At 36.3% G+C, this 24,048-nt stretch overlaps 2 protein-coding genes and 1 long non-coding RNA gene across 3 annotated transcripts; 1 reads left to right on the top strand and 2 right to left on the bottom strand.

Annotated features, from left to right (window-relative positions):
* Positions 1-2,014: 2,014 nt before the first annotated feature.
* LOC127976372 (serine/threonine-protein phosphatase PP1-beta catalytic subunit-like) lies at positions 2,015-9,524 on the bottom strand. Its single transcript, XM_052580755.1, has 8 exons — positions 9,389-9,524; positions 5,471-5,602; positions 4,919-5,149; positions 4,655-4,759; positions 4,451-4,522; positions 3,629-3,780; positions 3,373-3,507; positions 2,015-3,288 (listed from the first exon to the last, which is right to left on the bottom strand). The coding sequence occupies exons 1-8, from the start codon at positions 9,507-9,509 to the stop codon at positions 3,184-3,186; spliced, it is 1,053 nt and encodes a 350-aa protein (XP_052436715.1). The 5' UTR covers positions 9,510-9,524; the 3' UTR covers positions 2,015-3,183.
* LOC127976373 (uncharacterized) lies at positions 9,021-11,111 on the top strand. The gene is made up of 2 exons (XR_008157772.1): positions 9,021-9,114; positions 10,424-11,111. It is a non-coding gene; the product is annotated as an uncharacterized LOC127976373 (long non-coding RNA).
* On the bottom strand, positions 10,151-23,744 carry LOC127976371 (phospholipase B1, membrane-associated-like). The gene is made up of 42 exons (XM_052580754.1): positions 23,604-23,744; positions 23,187-23,240; positions 23,021-23,084; positions 22,649-22,683; positions 21,722-21,773; positions 21,584-21,635; positions 20,648-20,704; positions 20,468-20,536; positions 20,334-20,386; positions 20,170-20,251; positions 19,950-20,054; positions 19,300-19,368; positions 18,965-19,033; positions 18,578-18,667; positions 18,437-18,497; positions 18,289-18,347; positions 17,884-17,957; positions 17,691-17,734; positions 17,169-17,277; positions 16,699-16,750; positions 16,399-16,479; positions 16,133-16,198; positions 15,835-15,935; positions 15,623-15,704; positions 15,390-15,494; positions 15,202-15,297; positions 14,749-14,820; positions 14,593-14,670; positions 14,440-14,500; positions 13,443-13,501; positions 13,289-13,356; positions 13,159-13,202; positions 12,899-12,998; positions 12,770-12,821; positions 12,300-12,380; positions 11,988-12,053; positions 11,523-11,617; positions 11,340-11,421; positions 11,153-11,257; positions 10,862-10,957; positions 10,708-10,782; positions 10,151-10,614 (listed from the first exon to the last, which is right to left on the bottom strand). The coding sequence occupies exons 1-42, from the start codon at positions 23,710-23,712 to the stop codon at positions 10,360-10,362; spliced, it is 3,279 nt and encodes a 1,092-aa protein (XP_052436714.1). The 5' UTR covers positions 23,713-23,744; the 3' UTR covers positions 10,151-10,359.
* Positions 23,745-24,048: the final 304 nt, after the last annotated feature.

The raw sequence follows: 24,048 nt of genomic DNA, 5'->3' as shown, positions 1-24,048 counted from the left end.
TGAAACTTGTTCAAAACTCTTTCCTGAATGAGGCAGTTTCCTCAGGTATGCTAAATTATTTGAGCATCTTTAAACAAGAAAAGCTGTATATGTAAACTATGAATATAAATATATAACAGTTGTATATAAATATATAACATATTTTTTTATGCGTGTAAGTTGTATTGATTAGTATTAACACAGATACAAAACAAACATCACATATATATGAATGTTATGAGCTGTTGGTGACACTTTCAAATTAAAGAGTACTTTGATTAAGAGAATATATTGTTAAATAATTAGAGGGCTAGTTGTCACACTTGACTTTTTCTTTACTGACACATACTTTAACATTGTGGACCTTGTTGTCACAGTATATGGGGCAGGCCTATGGAACCTGACATAAAAAAAAGTAAAAGGTAGCCTACAAATTATCAAGCAAAATACAAATACTGTAATTAATAAATGTAGAACATTTTCAACACAACATTTTATATATATGAATGTTTGTCAATGTGATTTTATTGTTAATTCACTTACCCAACAGCAAAATTAAGATTTTAGTACCAGAATCCTTTGCGTGCATTAGTGCTTTATAAGAACACATTTGTAAATAGATTTACTCAGGAAATAAAATATTCTATGCAAGAAACCTGGTCATGGAGAAGAGAGTTTGGTAACACTTTAGTATAGGGTCCCATTCACACTGATAACTAGCTGCTTATTAGCATGTCTATTATTAACATATTGGCCGTTTATTAGTGCTTATAAAGTACATATAATGCATGACATCCACAATCCTACCCAATTCCCTTAACTTAACAAATACCTTATAAACTATAAGTAAGCATCAAATAAGGAGTTAATTGAGGCAAAAGTTATAGTTAATAGTTAGTTAATAGTGTGAATTGGACCCTAAAATAAAGTTTTGCTGAGAAGAATTTCAGGAGGCAATGATGTCTCCATGAAGACATCTAACAGATCTTATAACTCAAGACCAACAGGTAATAAAGAAACACATTAAAGCTGTCACTGATCAAATTCCTTCACCTCACAGAACAGGGTCAGAGTCTGCAGGCTTGTTCAGTTGCTAAGAAACAGGCAGCTAGGCTGATGGCTGAGTGAGATCTGTGCTGCTGACAGCCGGCCTCTTCCTGCTGTTTGTCTGGCTCCTGGTGGAACTGCACGTGGTCCTGCCCTGCCTCGTTCTCTGTGGCCGACTCTTTGATGGGCCACTCAGGAGGGCAGTGAACGCAGCCTGGACCTGGACTACAGCTCCTGTAAGGGCTAAAGTGCTGGAGAAGACGCCACACACTGATGGACGATCAGAGGGAACAAGGTCATGACCTTGTGATCGAACACTCATGATAAACTATGCTAACCCCCCCCCCCCCACACACACAAAAAAAACACCATTAATGTTGAAACTGGGCACTATATAATCACAGGAAATTTCACAGCTGGAAGTACATCAGGCAATACTCATCAAAATGACTGTATGTTGAAATTTTGAAAAGCAGCTGTAAATGTGACCACACCTGAAGTTGTTTTGTCTTTACAAAATTTGTTTTTCCAGTTAAAAACTTAAATGAATTTTTCCTTGCATTCAAATTTGAACCGCTCTAGGAACATGTCCTTCTTTACTGTATCTTTAAATCAAAGCTCAGATTACTAAGGACAGACTTCATATGCACAAAAACTGCAGCAGAGGCAAACTTTTGATTTGATCGATTAAAGAAATGTATTCAGATCATAAAACGAATCGATCTTGTGAAATTTCGGAAGGCACTCCAATTTACTGAACACAGTTTTAGCTCAATGTCTGCAATTAAACAGAGCTGACCCTGCATGGCCGTAGTAGCCATGACGACAGACCACAGATTCCTCGTCCACAGTGTTACAGAGCTGCTTATTTTATTGAAACACTTGGAAAAATTCTGCTGAACAGCATCCAGAACTATGGTCTCCGTCACTTTAATTAGCCTGGTATTTCAACGGTTGCTAAGGGACACAAAAACAGAGGAGGCAAAGAGAGTTTTCTTCCATTTATTAAGTTTAAAGCCCACTTATACAAAACTCATGAACTGCTTTTAGAACACTTTGATAGCTTTCCCAACATGGAAATAAATTAAGGAGAAGAAGTAAACTGCAACACACAAAAATAAAAACGTCATTGACTAGGTGAATATTGACATGAGGAAATGTGTCCCTCACAGAAAGGCATTGTTTAGTCGCATGTGCTACTCTTTTAGGTAATAAGTTCTTAAACAAATCCAACAGAATCAGATTTAAGCTTCTAAATGATGTCGGGGAACTTCAAACAAGTGCAGTTCTTACATACTGAACCAATACTTGGAGGCTCTACTTCTTTTTATCCAATGAAAAAAAAAACGGCTGGTGCATTTTGTCATTTCACAGATGATTACTGACATGTACAAGGGTCATGCAAAGAAGTGTTATGCCGTGACACTTTTCTCCTAAATTATTACTATCGTAAGACAAAAACAGCACGTTAAACAGAGGTTCTCTGTAAATCCCAGAGGTATTAAGAAAACAGAACATGCAATGCCGTTTGTAAATGCAGCTGTGCAAATGTGTGTGTATGTCACGGTATCCAAGTTAAAATCCCTTTTCCAGCTCTGTCCGCACTGACCTAGTTCATCAACAATGGATTGTGTCCGTGTTCAGGTAAAGTGTCTGCTGACCTGTGATCAAGCACCCTGACAGAGTTAAGTGTGTGTTTGTGTGTGCGCGTGAAAGCCTCTGGTTTTGAAACTTCAGAGTCTAGCGAAATACACAACAGTCTTCAAATACTTACAGTCGCCACTCTTTCAGTGTGTGATGAATCAACATTAATGTTCAATAATCAAAGAGTACTGAAGTAAAGTTTAATAAAATGCTTATATATCAGGACACTACTGAGATCTTTGTGAGCGTGTATTCTGCTCAAGAGTTGCTTCCCAAAGCAGTATTGTTGTTGTTATTAAAATACCAATAAACAAACAAGCAGAGCAAAAGAAAAGAGAATTCGACTGGTCACAGCAAAATTTCTGTACACACATTTTAAGAAAAGAGAAAGAGGTTTGGCAGAGCAAATAGAGAGATTTCGGAGGGGACCTGGGAAGGTAAAGCTGCCCCAGTTAGGGGGTAGTTTGCTGAAGGTCGGGGGGGTGAAGGGTGTGGTTCTGGGAGGCGAGCCGCTCACCTCTTCTTGGGGGCTTGGGCCGTACGGGGCGGGGTCACAGGTCGCCCTGCGTTGACCCCGCTGTACTGATACTTTGCCTTCTTTTCTGATGGCTTCAGGATCTGAGAGAGAAAAGAGAATGTGTGAATGTACTGTGAGAATACAACGCATATGTGTGTGTGTGTGTGTGTGTGTGGATAACACACCTGAAAAGAGCACATGAGAGACTCGTCCACACTCATCATTCCACCGGCGTTGTCAAACTCCCCGCAGTAGTTTGGTGCTGAGAACAGAGTGACCAACTGCCGCTTTGCAAAGAACTCATAACCATCTTCAACCACCTGCGAAACATGACACACTCACTAAAACTAAACACGATCTACACAATCTAAATTATTCAACACAATTATTCAAAGTTACAGCATGACTATTGGATCCTGACTGGTTAAAATGATTTGGTACCTGATGTGCCCTGCAGATTAGGTCCAGATCGTGGCGGTTGAGGAATTTGCTGACTACGTCGGCACCGAAAGTGAATGAAACGCCACGATCATTCTCCCCCCATCCCTGAACGTCCTTATCTGGGTCCGACCACAGCAAATCACAAAGCAACCCTGAGAGACCAAGAGACAGAGAATATGTATCTGTGACAATATTTCATTCCATCAAAATTTGTTGGTTGTTTAAATAATGCCTTTATTAGTGGTCAACCAATATTTAATGTAAATCCAATAAAATGTTATGCCAGGTGACTGAAATAATTTTAAAGCTGGAAATAAATGAAAACTAAAACTCAAAATTTAAATAAATTAAACCTAAATTACAAAAAAGAAAAGAAAAAAGAAATATATTAATAAAAAATACAGCAGCATAAAACTAAAAAACTAAAATTGAAATTCTAAAAATAAAAGCTCATTTAAAATACTAATAAAAACTAGCTATAAAAATAGCCTTCCTTCAGCATTACACAAGCAACACCAAGATCATGTGTTCAATTCACAGGGAAGGCAAAGAACTGATTTGAAACTATGTACCACGAATGCAATATAAGTCTTTTTGGATAAAAGCATCTGTCAAATGCATAAATGTTAAAGAAAACCAAAGTACACATAATACTAAAATGACACTGTAGAAAATATGATTGTAAAATACAATTCAATTGTAGGAAATGCAGAAATAAATACAAGAAAAGTGGAGTATCCTTTGTCAAGGTAGTCAGATCTTACAAGTGAGACATTAGTGATTCAGCAAGTATTTGTTTTTGTCAGATGTGCGCATACACACCTGTATCTGGGACGTCAGTCGGCCGCATAATCCGGCGAATCTGTTCCATTGACTGCAGATCAGGAGAGAGACCTAGGAGAGGGAGTCGGACAGAAAAAGTGTTACAAAGACCATGCAATAATATTTTTAGACTCAGCTGACCTATTTCATCAGGCCAAGAGTCACTTCTATAAAACAATCCTCCATTCGTTCACCCGTTCTCACCTCCATGGCAACAGAAAATCTTCTCATCTATGATGGCAGCAATTGGGAGGCAGTTGAAGCAGTCTGTGAACGTCTTCCAGAGTTTTATGTTGAACCTGCGCTTGCCTGCGACACACAAATATACATACTCATAACAATAATGTATGATCCGTGACCTGAAAGCTTGTTCAGTGGGAGAGAAATCAATATGGTTTCAGATTGTTTGGTGTGGGCGTGCGTTAACGTTTGGTGTATTTATATTTATGCAAGCGATCAGACACTCACACTCATCATAGAAGCCGTAGATCCGGTTGATGGAGGCACACTCGTGGTTTCCCCTCAAGAGGAAGAAATTCTCAGGGTATTTGATCTTATAGGCCAGTAGGAGGCAGATGGTCTCCAAAGACTGTTTACCTCGGTCCACATAATCACCCAGAAAGAGATAGTTTGCCTCCGGTGGAAACCCGCCGTATTCAAACAACCTCAACAGATCTGTATACTGGCCATGGATGTCACCTACAGACAGAGAGAGTTATACAATTGACAAAAATCAATAAAGTTACATGGATTTTGTCAGATTAGGATTCAGAAAAAAAGAAAAGAAAAATGGCCTTAGAATCCCAACACCCCAAATTCAGGTTAATGACACACACACGGGGTCTCAGGTGTGCCACAGAGAGAGGAGAAATGACCTCAAACCTATCCTCATTAAATCCATATTTATAACCTGCTCTACTTACACACTGATTTCCAAAACCTTGAGAGATGGAGAGGAAGGATTGTGATTAAAAGAGTGGAGATGTTCTCCGCTCTGGAGAAGGGGAGTATCGAACCTACCACAGATTTTAAGTGGAGCCTCCAACTCCAGCAGGATGGGCTGACTGAGGAAGATCTCACGAGATTTAATGCAGAGTCCTCGAACTTCTGCTTCCGTCATCTGAACGATCTTCCCTGGACGACATCCTCGCACTGGAAACAGTAGACAGCATTTGTTAACATCTGGTTAACATCATTTTCTAAGTGTGACAACTTTATCGCAGCCTCAACAACTGGGTCAAATGTGGGATTTTCTAATCACTCAATGCTCATACTGACCCACTTATTATACAGTCATCCACTGAAACATGATGCACACAAAAATAGACTTTCACAATCTGCCAAACTGGCTCTGATCGTATTGATCAGTTTTTTGATGCCTGGAAACAAAGGCATGTTTATAAGAAGCCGCAGAAGCACTTCGGAGGAAGAACTAGGCACTGGATTTGAATTCAATCTTGGGAGGACATTTATAGTTATGTTCGGTTGGCTAGATATCTATGAGAAGAACTATATATTTGAATACTAAGAATATAAATGAATGAACTATATAAATGAATAATAGGAATTAATCTGTGCTTATTTTTACCCCACTGGTCTTTACACTATAAACATTTAACTTCACATAATTATCAGACAGGGCTCTTCCTGTCTAAGTGGGCCAGAATAGGCTGCAAATTGGACTTTGTCAATAGTCAAAAGTCACAGTCACACTATTAAAAAAAAATAAACCTTTGATTTATCTTATGGTCCTTTTTTTTTTTTTGGAACATTTTCTTACTATCTATTCTCCTGTTCAAATGTTTGGGTTCATCAAGAAATTAATAATTTTATCCAGCAAGGATGCATTAAATTGACAAAATACTTTTACATTGTTACAAAATTGTATAAATGTTTTTATTTTCATAAAAATGCTATGATTTGTAATTTTCTATTAATCAAAGAATCCTGGAATTTTTTTTTTTATCATGGTTTCCACAAAAATAGTAAACAGACCAATGGTTTTTAGCATCTATATCTTAAACATGAAATCATCAGCATATTAGAATGATTTAAGAAAGTCATTTTACTGAAGAGTGAAGTCTTGGCTGCTGGAAATTCGACCTTGCCATCACAATTAAAATACATTCCAATACAAAACAGTTATTTTAAATTATAATAATAATTCACAATATGATAATTTTCCTATGTTTTTTATTTTTTAAAAAACAACCATTCAAAAATCACTGAAATCCTTTCAAAACCATACCAACCCCAAACATTTTTTTATGCATTTCGTAATATATAAATATTTCGAAATGTCTTGATCACAACAGTGATGTCAGTGAATTCTGATGCTTGTGTGAGTGGGAATCTTGAGAGTGTCTGGAATTCTGCAGGAATGTTTCCGCCTTTCCAAACACAGCCGAGACTGTTAAACAAACATTCTGCAGAGCAGTTTGTCTAAGAACTTCATTTGATGGAAAGAAACTACAAGCGAGAACCTGTAGCCATAGTTCACTCTGAGACGAGGAGAAGGACCGATTAGAAAAGTGTGTGTGCCGTGTGTGTGGGGAGTAAAAGTAGAATAGCTGAGAGACAGTATATATGTCACAGAGAAGGAAAAGTTGTGCTCTTTTCTTACAGTCATGATTACGGTTATATAATAGCATGAACCATTTTAGTCTTCAGGCCGTCCACCCTCACAATATCCCACACAAACCAGAAATGTTGGAGACTCTTTTTGGAAAGAATCCTGTAAGGCCAACTACTGTGTGTGTGTGTGTGTGTGTGTGTGTGTGTGTGTGTGTGTGTGTGTGTGTGAGTAAAGCACAGAGCACTTTACGAGATTGCTAAAATGGTGCCATTTGTACAGATTGAAGTGTGTATGTGCATAACTCTATGGCTGATGAAATGCCCGGTTTTGCAGCACGACAAAACATCTAATTGTGTGAATGTGTGTTTGACAAGCCACAGTCCAGACCAGTCTGAGCTAGATTATGAGCTCTCCAGAAACAACTTGTTCAAAGTAAAACTAATTAATCGTTCTGATTCCCTGTTCATCATGTTAGGGTCACATTACATTACAATACAAAAGAACGAAATGACAGACAAGCTAAACTCGTCCACTTTCCCACTACAGCATTTTACAGCAATCCACAAGATTATCCAAGTCCCGACGGGCAGCCATTAGACGACCACCGTGGGACAGCAGGCCGCTTGATCTTCCAAGATAGAGAAGTGTGATCGAGAGACACAGATGGAACATGAGAGAAACATACAGAGATGTGTTTGAGAGACCATGAGAATCGAAGTGTTAAGAGGCAAAAGCGTGATGTTAGGGTCACACAGAGACTCACAGATGGCATTGCTGAGTGAGGGTCAGCAGGAGGGTGTTGGGACAGATGGACGAGCACGAGGCCATATCAGTTATCAGGGTGGTGCAATAGTCCACGACACTTGCCTTTATCAAAAGCAACTGAACAGCAGAAGTTTGTTTAGTAACAGAAGTCACTGAGATGGGCAGCAATAACCGAGGGTAAGATCCTAACCGAAGTCTCCTGAGACAGAACCGTTCGTCTTTCTACTAATCACAGATTTCTCTAAAATGTTCTTTACCGGCTAATAAATGGATCCAGCATTTATAAAAGGCATTTATTAAAGGCAACCATCCAGTCTACAGTACAGGAACCATTACAGAGCCACGCGGCCAAAACAACACACTGCAGAAGATTTTAATGAAATATTATTCATGTCAAATAGAATGTGATGTTCCAAATTAAATGTATTTCACGGTTAGGAAGATGATGCAGTTCAGAGAACAAAATTACCATTCCCTTCATGAATTATTCACTTCATACTGAAAACAAAGTGAAGTTAAACTTTAGCAAAGTCACAAGTTAATTCATAGTAAGAGCAAATCAAGTGTAACATTACTAACTAAATATATATTGTAATGTTAATGAGAGAATATTTATTGTGCATTATCATTACGAAGTCAGTGTGACATTACTAAAGAGAATACAGGGTAATGTCCCAAAGGAATCAGTGTAACATAACGTTGATAAAAGATCAGTGAAATATTATGAAACATTACACTAAATTCCATTACTAAATTACACAAATTTCTCCTAAGCAAGGTTACACTTAATCCTCTTCATAATGATAATGAACACTACATTATTGCATGCAAGTTAACACTGTAATGTTACTAAGGAAAAAAAAAACAAATAAAGTCATTAACTAAACACAGTGAAACATTACTAAAAGAATAAAGTATAATGTTTTAAGAGAATATTTATTGGTTCATGAAGAGGATTCAGTGATTTATGTTACATTAAGAACCGTAAATATAAGAACTGAATACAATTAAACGTTGTTAAGAGGGTAAAAAAAACAGCGATCAGAAACTAGATGGCGTAACGCTGTAACATTTAGTTTATCTTTAACATTAGGTGTAAGATTCATAACATAACTACAAATTCAGTGTTAGGAAGATTTAGAAAACATACTTGTAACATTAATCAATAGTAATCAAACGGTTAACTTGTATAGTGAATACAGTATAAATGGAGTCGAATGGAGAATCAGAATTACGTCGGTTTATTCGCCTGAAGTCAAAGACGCAGCGGACACCGCATCGTCCTACCCTCTCTCTCATTTAGCCGGTTTCTTCACCAACTGAGGTATAAAAATCTACAGGCCTTCACTACTTTCCCTGCCTCGGTAAGATAAAGGCAAGGTTAGCTCTAATCTGAAACTCCCATCGCTGGTATGAAGGCTGTGCAAACCCCGGGGCCATTGCCGTGTTTATAAACAGGCGTTAGAGACCCGAAGCTAAGCTCTCGCCTTACGAGCAAAATTCCACATTCACCAGCAGAAAAACAGATCAAGACGAGTAGCTAATTACCGTGTATCTTTATATAAACGCTAAAATGCCTTTACGTCCAAACAGCTTACCCTCAAGAAGCCGAGAAATGAGACTGTCAACGTTTAACTCCCCTTCCGCCATCTTCAGAGCCGAGTTCTGCATGCAGCGCTTCCAGCAACGGCCGCTAGGTGGCGCGCGCAATGACGTCATTCACTTAGTTACAAGCTGTTACGTCAATATCAGTGATCTTTTCATGAATATTTAATTGCTTTGAAGGCAAACTTTTGACCTGTTGAAAGCAACGTAATTGATAACGGTATTTTCTATTGTTTAACGTTTCGCGATCTGTTTATTTGGTTTCATTTGCAGAAGGATTTTGATTAGAGTACGTTTAAATTAGGCATTTAGCCTATTTATTAACTTATATTTTATATGTAATCAATTTATTAAGCTTGATTAGGATTACAGTGGGTGTAAAATTAATTACATTGAAAATGATTCATTTTGTTTATTGCATTATAAGTAACATTTGTCTTAACTACATTTATATTAACTGATAATTTAGTATCTCAGAGGCTTCTTTGGGTTACTAGCGAACCTGGCATCCACTGGCCACTTTAAAATACTAGAGAACTGAATCAGAGGAGCGCATGACAAGAGAAAAAGAGATGATACACAGAAGCTGAGAGAACAGCTTCAGAAAGTAAAGATTTTACAGAGTTACAATTCTCTTATTTCTAGGAAATATAATAGGAAATAATAATCTATAAATCTTTTAAAATATAACATACCTATGACAAAAATACTGTTGAACACATTACACTTGTAACTAAAATATTAAACAAAAAATATTTTTTTTATTTAATTGTTTTATTAAAATAAATAACTGTCTATACAAGTATTACAATTATTTATAATTTAAATAATTTACAGCAATTCAATAATTTACTGACATTTAAACATTTCATCATCAAGTACTTGTCAGTGTTTATATAGGGTTTAAAGTCAAACCTGGGGTGGGTTTATTCAATGTTATAATGTTGTTGTTTTTTTAGTCTTATTAAAACTTAGTTCCATTCATTTCTTTGTCTTCATTTCTCTTTCTGTTCTTTCGTTCTCTGTAGTAGAAGATCATCCAGGTTACGACCCAACCAATAACCAAGCCTCCTACAGCCAGAAGAGCTGCAGCCCAGGCCGGCACAGCATCGTTGGGACAGTCTGCAGGGAGAGGGGTGCCTGGGGCAACTGTGACGGGTACGACAGTCGTAGAGACATCAGAGCCACTGTTTATCCGTGTAAAGATGAAGGGATGCTCCTGGAGAAGATATGAAGAGATCGCATTAATTGAAAGACCATGCTTGGTTATCTTGCTCTTACAGTAGTTTCCATTGGACATCACCTTACTCACCCTTGTGGGACACTGAATCTTACTGCGGTCATATGTGAAATTATTGTAGGTTTGTTTACTGTCCACCGGCTCCAGCTAAAACCGAAAACACAGGAAAAATGCTGTTAAATATAGGAAAGCTGCTGTGAGATTGTGTGAATGTATATGTATTTACCATATTGTTCCAGAGCGCAATTGCCATCTCTGCATGTCCCCGCTCAGAGAAATGAAAACAATCCACAGAGAAGAAAGTCAGGTCTGGTGTGCCATCCTAAAGCAGAAAGAGATTTATCATCTTGTCAAAAGTTTTATCTGTTGTAGTGTGAGCCCAAGGCAGACTCCATAAGCATTACATTAATCTAACATATTTATATACATATTTAAAAATATTTTACGTCTGAATGTGTTGTTTATGTGTGATTTCATGAGACATGAGGTGTTTTAGAGATATGTTAAGAGTGCTAACCTCAACCATTGGGACAACAGAGTTCTTGAAGAAGGGCTGTAGCACCACTGCAAAGTCCTGTCTTCCATCATATCTTCCCCCATACACCAGCCTTTCAGTCTCCATCTGATGCACAAAACCCCACATTGAAGGTCAAGATAATCTAAAGCCCACTCATCAATGAACTGACAACTTGATGGCTACAGACCTGCAGATCTCTGTTGACCTTCTTCATTTCATTCATTTCTGGAGAGTTCTCACGAGGTTCCAGAAGACATGGACACATGTTCCTGTCGCAAACATGTAGTCAAGAAAAGTCAGTTGTGTAAAAAAGAACATGAAAAAGTACACTGCTTTTTAGATTAAATCAACTGTTTAGTGAAGTTTTTACTCTTGCAGGAGGCTGCAGCCCAGTGTGTCCCTCTTTATCATTCGCAGATCCTCGATCTCTAAGATTCCGACGAAATTTACCAGCACTCTGGGAACCTGCACACACACACACACACACACACATTGGGTTTCCATGTGTTTTATAGGGACATTCCATATGTTTAATGTATTTTATACAGTCCTATCCCCTTACCGTAACCCTTCCTCTCATTCTGTATGATTTATAAGCTTGACTCCTCATGGGGACCAAAAATGTCAACATTTACTGGTATTATTATACTTGTGGGACATTTGGTCCCCATAACATAGGAAATACCAAAACACACAATTATTAAAGCATTTTTCTGTGTTAAATATATGGGAAAATGTGTGTAAAAAACCCTGTGATAATGATTTTCTAACTAATAAGAATAACTAACTAATAAATCATGAAAGTGATCGGGTTCAGTAAATACATCTCTCTCACCTCATTGTACAGCATGTCCAGACTGTCTCTGAGGTGACCGATGTACTTAGAAGGAGACAGAGAAGCCTGGGTAGAGAAAAACACAACACATACATTTTTTTCTGATTTCTTTTTTCGAATTGAATTGTTATTTGCTGGTCTTAGATACAAAAAAAAACATTAGCAATGACTCAGTGGCACTGCATCTCTGTTTGTTAGTATCCAAATGTATTTTAGCTGCTTAAAGGTCACCGCAGTGGTTCTCTGGCGCAAGAAGAAACAATTTATGATGGGGAGCTGGGAGCCTTCATGTGATATTAATCATCCACTCACCCGGTCGTGACAGTACTGGCAAAGGTCATTTCCCCCAATAAATAGTGTCACCAGTTTCCAATCCTTCTCAAAGTCCACTTTCTGAAAAATGAGAGTGGTGTTTAAAAAAAAACATTTGATTAAATTAGATTGTTTATTGCCCTACAACAATTGGTGGAATTTGCCCTATGCAGCAAAGAGTTGGCACATGCATACAAAATATAGTTATAATTTAGAGAAGACAGCAAACATTGTCATTTTGATGTATTTTTTTATTCAACAGAAAATTATTTTAAGCAAAACTGTAAAAACATTGCATTTTTTTTTCAAAGTTGTGTTTAAAACAGATTTGTAGAGTATGTATTTCAAGAACATGCTATTTCAGTTTTTCCACTGTAAAATATCACATTTAATTTGTGTTACTTGCTTGTTGCCAATTGCAACAGTTTCTTTATTTCAGTCAACTTAATAGATTGAATAAGCATACTGACCGTGCTATCCTTTAAAGCTGTGATAAGATCCCTCACTTGTGCTGGTATATTACTGAATAGAGTGGAAGAAATCATTAGCTGAAAGGATACTGTAAACTGAGTTTTTATGTGTTTATGTGTGTTCCTTACCTTGCTTTTGCACCGCTCACTGCCATATTGAAGCCATTTGGTCGTTTACTTTTCCCCTTTGAGAAGCCGAAAACATTTGGATTGAACTTCTTAAGAATATCTGATAACATAATGACAAAAGGCGCTAGTTATTATCATGTTGTTAAACAAGAATCAATTCAAATCTGATAAGGATCAGAACCATTGGAGTATCATTTCTAATCAATATAGCCACACTGCCAGTAAAAATTACATCAAGTGTTACATAAGGTTATACTCACTTGGCAATGTGGTGACAGTCTCCAAAGTATCATCCCCACCAATGCTATCAATTAAATTAAACACAGACACTTAGAAAACATTTAGAACAAAGCAATTCCAAAGGCTTACAGCAGACTGTCACAAACTCACCTCCAGGAAACCCCTCGCTCCTCATCCACTAACTGCAGAAGGTTCTCAGCTTTTGCACCAAAGCCGGCCTGACGGTTTCAGAGAGAGAGAGAGAGAATCATAATTACAGCATGACAAAGCATCGCAACATACACAAATATACACACACACTTACAGTGATTGAATCTCCCAGAGACGCTACCACTTTAATGTCAGCTGGACGCAGTCTGTGAACTGAGAAAGAAATGTCATTATTCATGTGATTAACTGGATGCCTAAACACAACAACAAAGCAACAATGCAGCACTACTTGGACCTAAAAGGATAATAAATCATGGCAGGATATCTTGCCTGCTTGTCTCTAACCATAAACTATATTTATGTTCATAGGTTCTCCTCTTTCTTGTATTTTTTTTATCTATTATTAATCTTTCTTTTTATCCTTCTTAATATTTTATTTAAACATTCAGTCATTTATACAAAATAAAATAAACAGATATGTCAATAAATGATATTATATGCTTATAAAAAATTTGTATAACTCATTACATGCAATTAACTAATAAAATGTTATTGAGGTTATGTTAATACATAACAGTTCTGTATCTAAACTTTATCTTAACTGTGATGAATTGCCTTGATATCAAAACACAACAAAAAAGCAACAATAAAAATGAATGGTGTGACATCTGAAAGCCTTTATTACATCTTTATCTCTCTCAATAAACCTATGTGTGTGTGTGTGTGTGTGTGTGTGTGTGTGTGTGTGTGTGTATATATATATATATATTTTAAATTTCTAGTCATTTTTATCTATTACAAATTGTATCCTCATTAATATTTTTAAGGTATTACAGCACTTTATTTCATAGAATTCATGCAATATTTTTACATTTTGCTATTTCATTAACAGAATATCCATCCACAGTATGTGTGTTACATATACATATATTATATATCTGTTAATGAAGTACCAAAATAAAATTTAGCAAATTAAAAATATTGCATGACTTTTGATAAATACAACGCTGTAATACTTTAAAGTCAATAAAACAGAGATTATTAAATAAAAATTAAGGAAAAGGAGAAATAGTTAGTTAGAGAGTTGGACAGTTATGGTCATCTGGTGGGAAAAATTAAGCAAATTAATTTCTCCCCTCTCTCTTTCTTACCAGATGTTGGCACAGTGTCAGAGGGCGCTGTGTCCACACATGAGAAATCACTTCCCCAATTCTAAAATGAAAAAGAGAAATCATTTCATAAAATCACTTTAAGGTTCTATTGTATTTCATTAATATTGTTTGTAATATACCTGTGTGACTTACATTTGCAGGTGGGGGAGGAGGAGGAGGGGTGTTGTATGTGTAATTGCTGTTGTGATAGGTCCTCAAATAGGGGGACGACTAAAGAAGAATATGAAAAGGTATTCAAATGTGACAGAATGATAAAGTTTAAAGAAGAATTATACAGTTTAAACTCACCTTTTCTGGGCATTTAAGAGAGATACCTGCAGTAAAATCTTGACTATCTGTCTTATTACCTAAAGGCTCCATCTGAGAGAGGGAGAGAGAGAGAGAGAGGTAACGAATAAATTCATGAAATAGAAAATCCATTTCACGCTGTGAAATGACAACATATTAAGAGAGTCTATGGAAATGTATTTTTTCCCGTTGATATTATAAATTATTATTATTAATTATGATATTATAAATCCCGTTATATTGTAAATTAACACAATTCAATTACACATCCACAAAGAGGTTATTGCTGAAGTAGCATCAGTCATTAACACTAAATAAAATAATATATAAAATAAATAAATAAATGCAAACAACATGCTTGAAATACACTTGCATCTTAAATTACACGAAATATATTAATAAAAACATTATGAGGCTTATACATTAACATATCTTTTTAACTCATATGCTTACCAAGTTATTCCAGAGAGCCCGAGCCATGAGCGTGTGAGCTTTCTGACTGAGATGAAAACAGTCTGGAGAGAAATAGGAACGGTCTGGTCTCCCATCCTGAAAGAGCATGTTAAAAATGACAAAGATAATGTGAACTAACAGTTTAAAAGGATTGCTTGTGTAATAAATGATGTGAGACTGCCGTGCACCTCCAACACAGGGAGAAACACATTTCTGAAGAATGGCTGTAGGACCACTGAGAAGTTATCATGAGTGTCATATCGCCCAGACTCCACCAGCTCCCTCATACCACGCTGAGAATAAAACACAACAGCATGTCAACTGTACATTTGCTTTGCATTATCAATAATCACATTCATAATCAATATGAATATACAGATGTCTACACAATAAATTCATTTTCGTGTGATATGTTGTGTACCTGGTAGGCTTGGTTGAACTCCTGCAACATCTGGAACTCATGAGATCCATCTTTAGGTTTCAGAACACAGCGACACAACATGCTAAAAAACAAAAAAACAATTATATATATATATATATATATATATATATATATATATATATATATATATAAATAAATCCTCTACCAGAGTCAAGCAGTAATCAGGAGGCAGTATGTAGGGCAGAACTCACTTGACCAGCCAGGTGGGGCAGCCCAGAGTGGGGTCCTGATGGAGGCGGCGCAGTGGAATTATATCCAGGAGCTCCACTAAGTTCACCAGGGCACGAGGGACCTGGAGGAGAACACATGATTATCTCCAGCGAACAGCAGCGATTTACACTGGAGGTTTGTTACCGATAATCTGGTTTAACAAAAGCAGTCAGATAGATTCTTTGACCACTGCTACAATCCAATATATATAAACAGAGAGGGAGAAAGAGAGAGAGAGAGAGAGAGAACGCTTCAAAACCAGAGCTAAACCTGCCTCACCTCTTTATGTAATATGTCCAAACCCTCACGAATATACTTCACAATGTTATCAGGAGAATAGTACCGCTGAGGAGAGAAAGAGAGAGAAGAGTGATTAAGAAAGATAGCGACAGTAATTGCAGATTTATTAATGAAATTATATATATATATATATATATATATATATATATATATATATATATATATATATATATATATATATATATATATATATATATATATATATATAATAATAGATAAAACAGGCTCTATTAATATCAGCTTACAGTATCAGAGCAGTGGGCGCATATGTCATTTCCTCCAATGAAGACTGTGATAATCTTCCAGTCATTCTGGAAATCAATTCGCTGAAAAGAGACAGAAATTTTCAGCCAGTCTGAATGTTTAGATTTGCATCCTGTGTCCTATCTTAATATTTCACAGGAAAAAAAAAACTCAAACATACAACCGAACTGAATAATACCTTAATGAAAATCGGAGGATCGAAAATAGAATTATATCACAGTGACAACATTTTCAACAACAACAATAAAGGAAATGTTTGTGAGATTTTGAGAATGACTGACCGAGTCTTCTTTCATTCTTTTAATGACAGCATGAGCTTGCGTGACCATATCACTGCAAAATGAAAAATTACATATTACTCGTGTATTAAGTTAATTATTACGTTTCTTAAATGATCAAAAGTGACAGAATCAAATATTTTTATTTGTAATAAATGCTGTTCTTTAAAATTTTCGATCGATCAAATAATTCCTGAAAAAAGGGTATCATGGTCTCTAGAAAAACATTGAGCAGCACAACAGTTTCAACACTAATTATAATCAGAAATGGTTCTTGAGCACCAATTAGCAATATTTCTTGAGGATCATGTGACACTGAAGACTAATGGCTACAAAAAATTAGCTTTGCCATCATTGCTATAAATTGCATTTTAAACTTGAATATGGATGTATATAAAGTATATGCTTTTAGTTTTAATGTAATAATCTAACGCTTCATACTTCATCACTGGTTTATAAGAGAAGTTACTCACTCCGATGTGGCTCCTGGAACTGCTTGGTTCAGAAAACTCAGTGCAGAATTCTCACTTCCTTTTCCAACTGAATAGCCAGTGATTGAAGGGTTAAACTCTCTCAATATATCTAAATTACAAAAAAAAAAAAAACACACACACGCACATTATTTTATGCACACATTATCACTCTAAATCTGATTTGCATGTCTATCTAATCCCTGAATGTGATAAAGAGATTGGTAGAGGTAAACATATTGTACATGACTTGCGTTTTTTTAAAGGAGGGACTGAAGAATAATGCTCAACTTGACCTCTAATTTCACCCCTGGACTACTTCAAGTTATGTAGGATATAGTAGAGATTAAAGCAGCTATTTATTGTATAAACTCTTGCGTCGTCTGATCAGCTATTATGTAGTTTAAAGATTTTTATGACTACAATCATATCTGTGTTGATTATGTTTTTCTTCTTAATGATTGATCATAAATCTACAGTACACAATAATAAGAGCATGACCGTAACATGACAGCTTGCACATACTTGGTAAAGTGGTTGTAGTTGTGAGGTTCCCATCTCCACCAATGCTGAAAACAAAAAAGTAAATATATCTGTGCCTCATGAGATCATTGATCATTTTGAATTTTATCCTGTAAATCATATGGATAAAACGAAACCAGCAACATTTGTGCACAATAAACTGATGGTTCACAGTGTGATCGGGGTAGACACTTACCTCCATGACAGGCCGCGATACTCTGTAAGCACACCTAGAAGATTGTTCTGTGCAGCCCCCACCCCATTGGCTGCCTGTTTTTTGGGCAAAGGAAATGACATCACAACTTCATGAATTCACTAGTTCAAAAGTTTGCGATCAATAAGGTCAGTACTTTTATTTAGCAACCATGCATTAAAGTGATAAGCAACAGTAAAGACTTTTAATATGTTACAAAAGATTATCACTGTTCTTACTGTATTTTTCACAAAAAAAATGCAGCCTTGAGCATAAGAGACTTCTTTTAAAAAACATTTAAAAAAATTCCTACAGACTCCAAACATTCAGTTGTAGTGCATATTTGTTAAAAAGTATCTTTGGTATTAGCAAATATCATTAATACATTAAAATGTGTATGTTTATTACCGTCAGAGAGTCACCCATTGCTGCCACCACTTTGATGTCTGCTGGCCGTAAGGCATGGACTATAGAAGAGACAGACAGAAACGTGCTTAAAAAAAAACTCCTTTCATTTCTAGCCAGGGTGCACTGCAGGTTTGAGATCCCTGTTTACCTGAGGAAGGGATGCTGGGAGATGGAGACCTGTCCTCACAGGTGAGCTCACTCCCCATCACCTGAAAGGTCAGATGCAGCACAAGTTAGACACACTGTAAGTCAGAGCAACAGGGCCAACTTATGGTGAGAATGGACTAACCGGGTGGAAAAGTGGAGAGGGGTCCTCTGTTTGGGAGTTACCGAGCTCAGGCAGGTATGAGTTTTCTTGTGTTCGCAAAAACGGCTTTTCCTGGGACAGAACAACAGCTTTAATGAAGCATATGTGCATGTTTCTGTCTGTTTTGGAAAAAAAAATCATCCAGACTCGAATATACACATTGTGAACATTGTGTCACTAACACAAAAATATATAGGATAAAGTCGATAAAAAATACTTTCACCTTATCACAGGTGAAGGACAGAAACATAAAGTTCGGGAAGCGCAGAGAACCGTTTGGTGAGATAAAGCCATATTTATAAAGCCACTCTGATTCAGCAGTTTTCATTATGAATGCAGAAGGGGTCATAAATCAAATATCTCCCTCACCTCTGTGGGGCATGGAATGGTGAATATGCCCCGCCCATTCATCTCTGTCTTATCTGTCATTGGCTGCAGCTGGAAAGAGAATAATCAGGATTGGTCAAAAAGTGGGCTCCAGTTCTTCGTCATATAGGCAAGATTAGATAGGTGGTTTGAGATGTGTTTCTTGGTTGAATAAGTTTCAGATTAGATGCTATCACTGAGAGCTGATTATCAGTCTACCTGTTATCAGTCACATCAGGGCCTTTAACACTTTGAACTTTTATAACTTGAAAGTAAGTGTCCAGGATTTCACCCCTACATCTAAAGGAACAATGTACACACGCATAATATTAACTTACCAAATTAGTCCAGAGTCGTAAGGTCAACAAGCTTATGTCACGTGAGGAGTCCGACGTAAAGGCTTTGATCTGAAAACAACAAGAAAAAAGTACCACTTTGCTTAATAACATGCCAAATTATGCTTACAAAAATTGCTATAGTGGGCTTGTCTCTGCAGCACTGTGTGAGTCATATCTGTGTTTTTTAGAAGAGCAAATTGATTCAGAAACAAATAACATTCTCTCAAGTCTGACGCAGTGAATCACTAGAAAGGTTAGATTTATATTTAGTCATTTTAGGTTATTTAATATCCTCAAGTCAAAGTAAAATACAAAAGTTTACGTGCACTTTTATTAAAACAATACATTTCATTACTAGATGTTCTGGCCTTTATAAATGTTCTTGATGCAATACATGTGCAATATAATAATGCACCAATTTAATTAAACACTTGTTTTATACTAGTATAAATGTAATACTTTTACAGTTCGACATAATACATGTGAAATAGACTATTTATATTTGTGCATATTGTGTAAAACCCATACAAATTGTGCCATCTATAATGTTTATTATTCGTCTGTCTGTGTGTCATCTATCTATCTATTTGTCAGTCTGACTGTCTGTCTAGTGGCCTGTTTAAAATGATCTCTGAATATTGCAGACTTACTGGGTTTGACAGTTCGATGTGCACTGGACTGGATTGAAGCATTACGCTGAAATCTTCCCGGTCACCAAACCAGCCTCTTCTCTCTAGAAGAGCACTGACAGATTCCTGTTCAGTAAACATATATACTGTTTGACAATGTAAAACTATTTTAGCATAGACATTCAAAAGTCACCCGTGTACCAGTGTTTGTGTTTTTGTAAACAAATTATATGTACTGTACCTGCAATAAAGCCATGAGTACTATAGTATCCAGTCTGCGTCTGTTTTCATCATATCTTTCCTCACACTGGAACTGACACACTCTAAAAACAGAAACACCTTATTAAACTAAACTGTTCATTGCAGAATATTATCAGAACTGTCAGAAAGTTGTCTCAGACTGACCGGTCATGTGAAAGTCCACTCCAAACAACAACATGAACCAGTGTATTTTTCAACTAGAGAGAAAGAAAGCTGTAGTAAACAAACTCAGTATACTGATTCAAAACTGCTGATTGAAGGATATTGACTGTCTTTACCTTCTTATGAAGAGAGTCCAGTGTCTGTTCAACTTTATTAACTGTTGCATCAATGGTTGCATTCAAGTCCTAAGTACAAGTGCAGAATAATATAGAATTAAAGCTGTACTTTGATTGTTTCCAAGTCCCATGTACTAATAAGTAATAGAGGTTGATAGGATTTGTGGTCAAATGTCTGACCTGGTCCGTACACACAGAGAGCTCATCGACTGGTATGAAGAACAGGAGCAACTTCCACTGAACAAGAATAACAGCACAAGAGATGTTAATGGCTCAGAGTAGATTGCTCATTTTTATAAAATAACACGTCTACCTTACAGTGTTTATTTAAGCAATGTTTCATATTGGATTTATACAACAGTTAAGTTCATAGAGTACATTTACATTTTAAACACAATATTACCAGTTTGTCTATTTGCTCCTCCCAAAAATACATATATATAAATAAACTTCCAAATGAAGACAAGCTTAATCAATCATTACGTGTCTACGTCTACGAGCAAGAAACAAGTGTTTCCATCCTGAATGCATTTGCGTTTTTGAAAGTTCGAGTCAGTCATTAAGCATCATTTCACTCTCAAACACTCAAATTGTTTGGATCGTAAATGACTCAGTCGACTGACTAGTTCATAAAGACAGTCAGTTGTTTTGTTCCTGAATGAATCCGTGTTTTTTCGAAGCATTTGGTTGAATTAATGAATAAATGAAATAAATAAATATTCGCTAAGGTCGCCACCTGGGCTACACATGTAACGATGTAACCTGCAAATTTGACGAGTGCATTTAATAACAGCTTAGTTTAAGTACTCACAACGTTCTAGTGATTCGTTGTACTGTATGAATGAATAACTGATTTAAGTCCACCTTTTTGTTCTTGCATTAAGCCTAACCGAGAATAGCACCTGTTACTATAATGACAGTGACTACAGTAGATATGAAAGATGGCGATGTCCGTAACACAGGAAAATATTATTACATGTGACGCTACTTATACCAGTGTGGGGAGCAGCTCATCTGGAATAAAACCTTAAAATAACACAGCTCCTAACGCATATGAAAAAATGAGCGGAAACTGGAGACCGGAAATAACTGTTATAAAGGCCTGACTGTGTTTACCTGAGTGGGGCTGCTGAGTGACTCCATGTACTTTACGTGATCCATTAAGCTTCTGTCACACAAAGATAGTCATTTTAAACATTCAGAAAATGTAGCATCTGTAATTAAATAGTTGATATTAATTTCTTTATAGGATACCTTTGATCAGGTACAACAGTTGTCACATCTGGGTTAAAGGTGAACAATATTTCTAAAGTAGAAAAGTGAAAAGATGTTATTTTGTTTTTGTAAAACTGAGGCCTTCTGTCTCTCTTTCAGATACCTGAAAAGTAGCATTGTATCACCATCTTCACCTCACATAAACGTTGTTCTTAGCATGCATCAGTGCACCTGTTTTATTGACTTAACAATTGGTTACCTGTACAGTTCCTGTTGAGAAACTTTAACAGAATTTACAGAAACACTAAACAATGTTGCATTCATAAGAGGAGAAATAAAGATAACTGTAGTCCTTTGAGGTTTTCCAGAGGACATCAGAGCAGACAATCATCGATAACTCTATCGCAAACAGTAGTTAACAGACCAATAATATCAGGCCAACTGACACAAAACCCAAAACAAAGTTCTTTAGTGTGGAAGATAAGACAATATTATCACATTTGATTGAGATTAGGGACATGTTTGAAGGATTTCCTCTTTGCAAAAACCAATTTAGGCTAAAATATGTGTTTTATGTGTTGATTTGTTTCAGCCTATTTTTTTCTGTCATGTCATTTATCTCAGAAAATGAACATTCAAAGACCAGAGTGTTGTTTGTTCACATACATAGCTGCGTGTGTATCTCTCCTCTGGCCTTGACTTTCATTTCAAGGACTCAGGCTCAATCTTTCCTAAACCTTTATGCAACGATCTGGTTTAATCAAGCCTGATAATCACACAGAAGCATGTGAAGGGCTTTGTGAGCTCAATCAATGTGTTACTCAGTCAATAAAATAAAAAAGGTAACTGAAAGCCATGCAGATTCAACAATGGTATTCGAATGCAGTTCAAGTACAAAACGAAATGCATGTTATGGTACTGTATTATGTGTCTGTTTATTTCTATAGAATAATATTGAAATCTTACCAGATAGCATGTTCAGGGCTCTAATTTCATCAGATCTGCCATAGAAAACACGCAATTTATTAGTTTTGAGTGGCATAATAACGGCATTTAAATTAAGGAAATTAACAAATTAAATACAATTCTTTTGATCTAAAAACATATAATTCATATTCTATTTACTATGTAATTCTGTTCCCATTTTAATTATGGAATAACAAAACAGACAAAAACCAGCTGTGTGATTAATATTTAGCTTTTAAAATCAGAGCCTGACCAGAATTTAGGTATTAATTAACTTTAGTTAAACTAATGTGCTGCTCTATGTTAGTAAGCCTTTCAAGCTTACAATTGATATTTTAATGCACTTATATTTGGACATAAATTTGAACACACCTCTTCACATCGGACAAAACCAGTGCAGATACCATGGACACATCAGCTGGCCTCAGAGAATGAACTGCGAAAAGGATGATATGACAAATTATACACTGATATCCAGACTAGATGTTAATTACTTTTCTTGTTGTCTTATGCACAAGAGTCTTGTAGATTCCTTTACCAGAAACTGGAGTGCTGGGTGAAGGGGATGAAACAGCACAATGCAGAGATTCAACTGCAGAAACACAATATCAAACCCTGATAAGACAATGGCACACATCAACAGATTTGACTCATTGTATTGACATGGAAGCAAAGCTTGTGTGACCAATACATTTCTGTGAATGCATTACCTATATTGCATTGGATGAATTAGAATTTAAAGACTAAGAAGACAGATAGAAAGTGCATAACACATGCAGTCTCACATCTGCTCAATGGTAGAGTAATTCATAACCTCTCGTTATAGGCTAAAGGGGGAAATCATTTCTAAAATACTACCAAGTCATTAAAATGTCAGAAAAATAATCTAAGGAAACTTTACACAGAGTGGTGGAAGTGGAAGAGGAGTGGTGGAATATCAAAAGTGATTAAATACCTGCTGAACACCTGCATGCTAGAAGAGCCAGGATCATAATCTGTGCACAGGAAGAGAAAGTATGATCTTTTATTCCCATGATGGAAAGAATCATCTGCTTCTGGTTCATCTGCTTAGAGCCACTTGGAGTAAAGAGCAGTTCTGAACAAAACTGTTGAAACGTTTAGTAACACTTGCTCTAATATACGACTGAAATGTCCCTCATCACTCAGACACGCCTCCTGTTAATTTGCATGTTTCAAGGTAGATGGCATGGCATTTCTTTTTATAGATCTTATCAAGCTGTTTATTGGAAAGATATTGGCTATCTATAGTCCTGTGGCCGGTTGCATAAACTACATAGACCAGTCTTACAAGGCATCCAATTTTTCTTCTTTAAGACTGGTCATCATTTTTTAAATAACAATTACATAAATATGTATAAATAAAATACATACATTAAAAT

The sequence above is a fragment of the Carassius gibelio genome, chromosome B17 (genome assembly GCF_023724105.1).
Source record: "Carassius gibelio isolate Cgi1373 ecotype wild population from Czech Republic chromosome B17, carGib1.2-hapl.c, whole genome shotgun sequence".
Classification (NCBI taxonomy): Eukaryota; Metazoa; Chordata; class Actinopteri; order Cypriniformes; family Cyprinidae; genus Carassius; species Carassius gibelio.
Note: the sequence above shows the minus strand (reverse complement) of the source record. Positions and strands in the feature narration are given on the sequence as shown.

Coding starts and splice junctions, on each gene's coding strand:
- LOC127976372 (XM_052580755.1), bottom strand. CDS start 9,509: ATGACGTCATTGCGCGCGCCACCTAGCGGCCGTTGCTGGAAGCGCTGC. Junction 5,150..5,470: donor GGCTCCACTTAAAATCTGTG/GTAGGTTCGATA, acceptor CTCTGTCTGTAG/GTGACATCCATGGCCAGTAT. Junction 3,289..3,372: donor CTCTCATGTGCTCTTTTCAG/GTGTGTTATCCA, acceptor TTTCTCTCTCAG/ATCCTGAAGCCATCAGAAAA.
- LOC127976371 (XM_052580754.1), bottom strand. CDS start 23,712: ATGAACCAGAAGCAGATGATTCTTTCCATCATGGGAATAAAAGATCAT. Junction 20,705..21,583: donor CACTCAGCAGCCCCACTCAG/GTAAACACAGTC, acceptor ATTCTTGTTCAG/TGGAAGTTGCTCCTGTTCTT. Junction 15,705..15,834: donor TGCCCCACCTGGCTGGTCAA/GTGAGTTCTGCC, acceptor TTTGTTTTTTAG/CATGTTGTGTCGCTGTGTTC.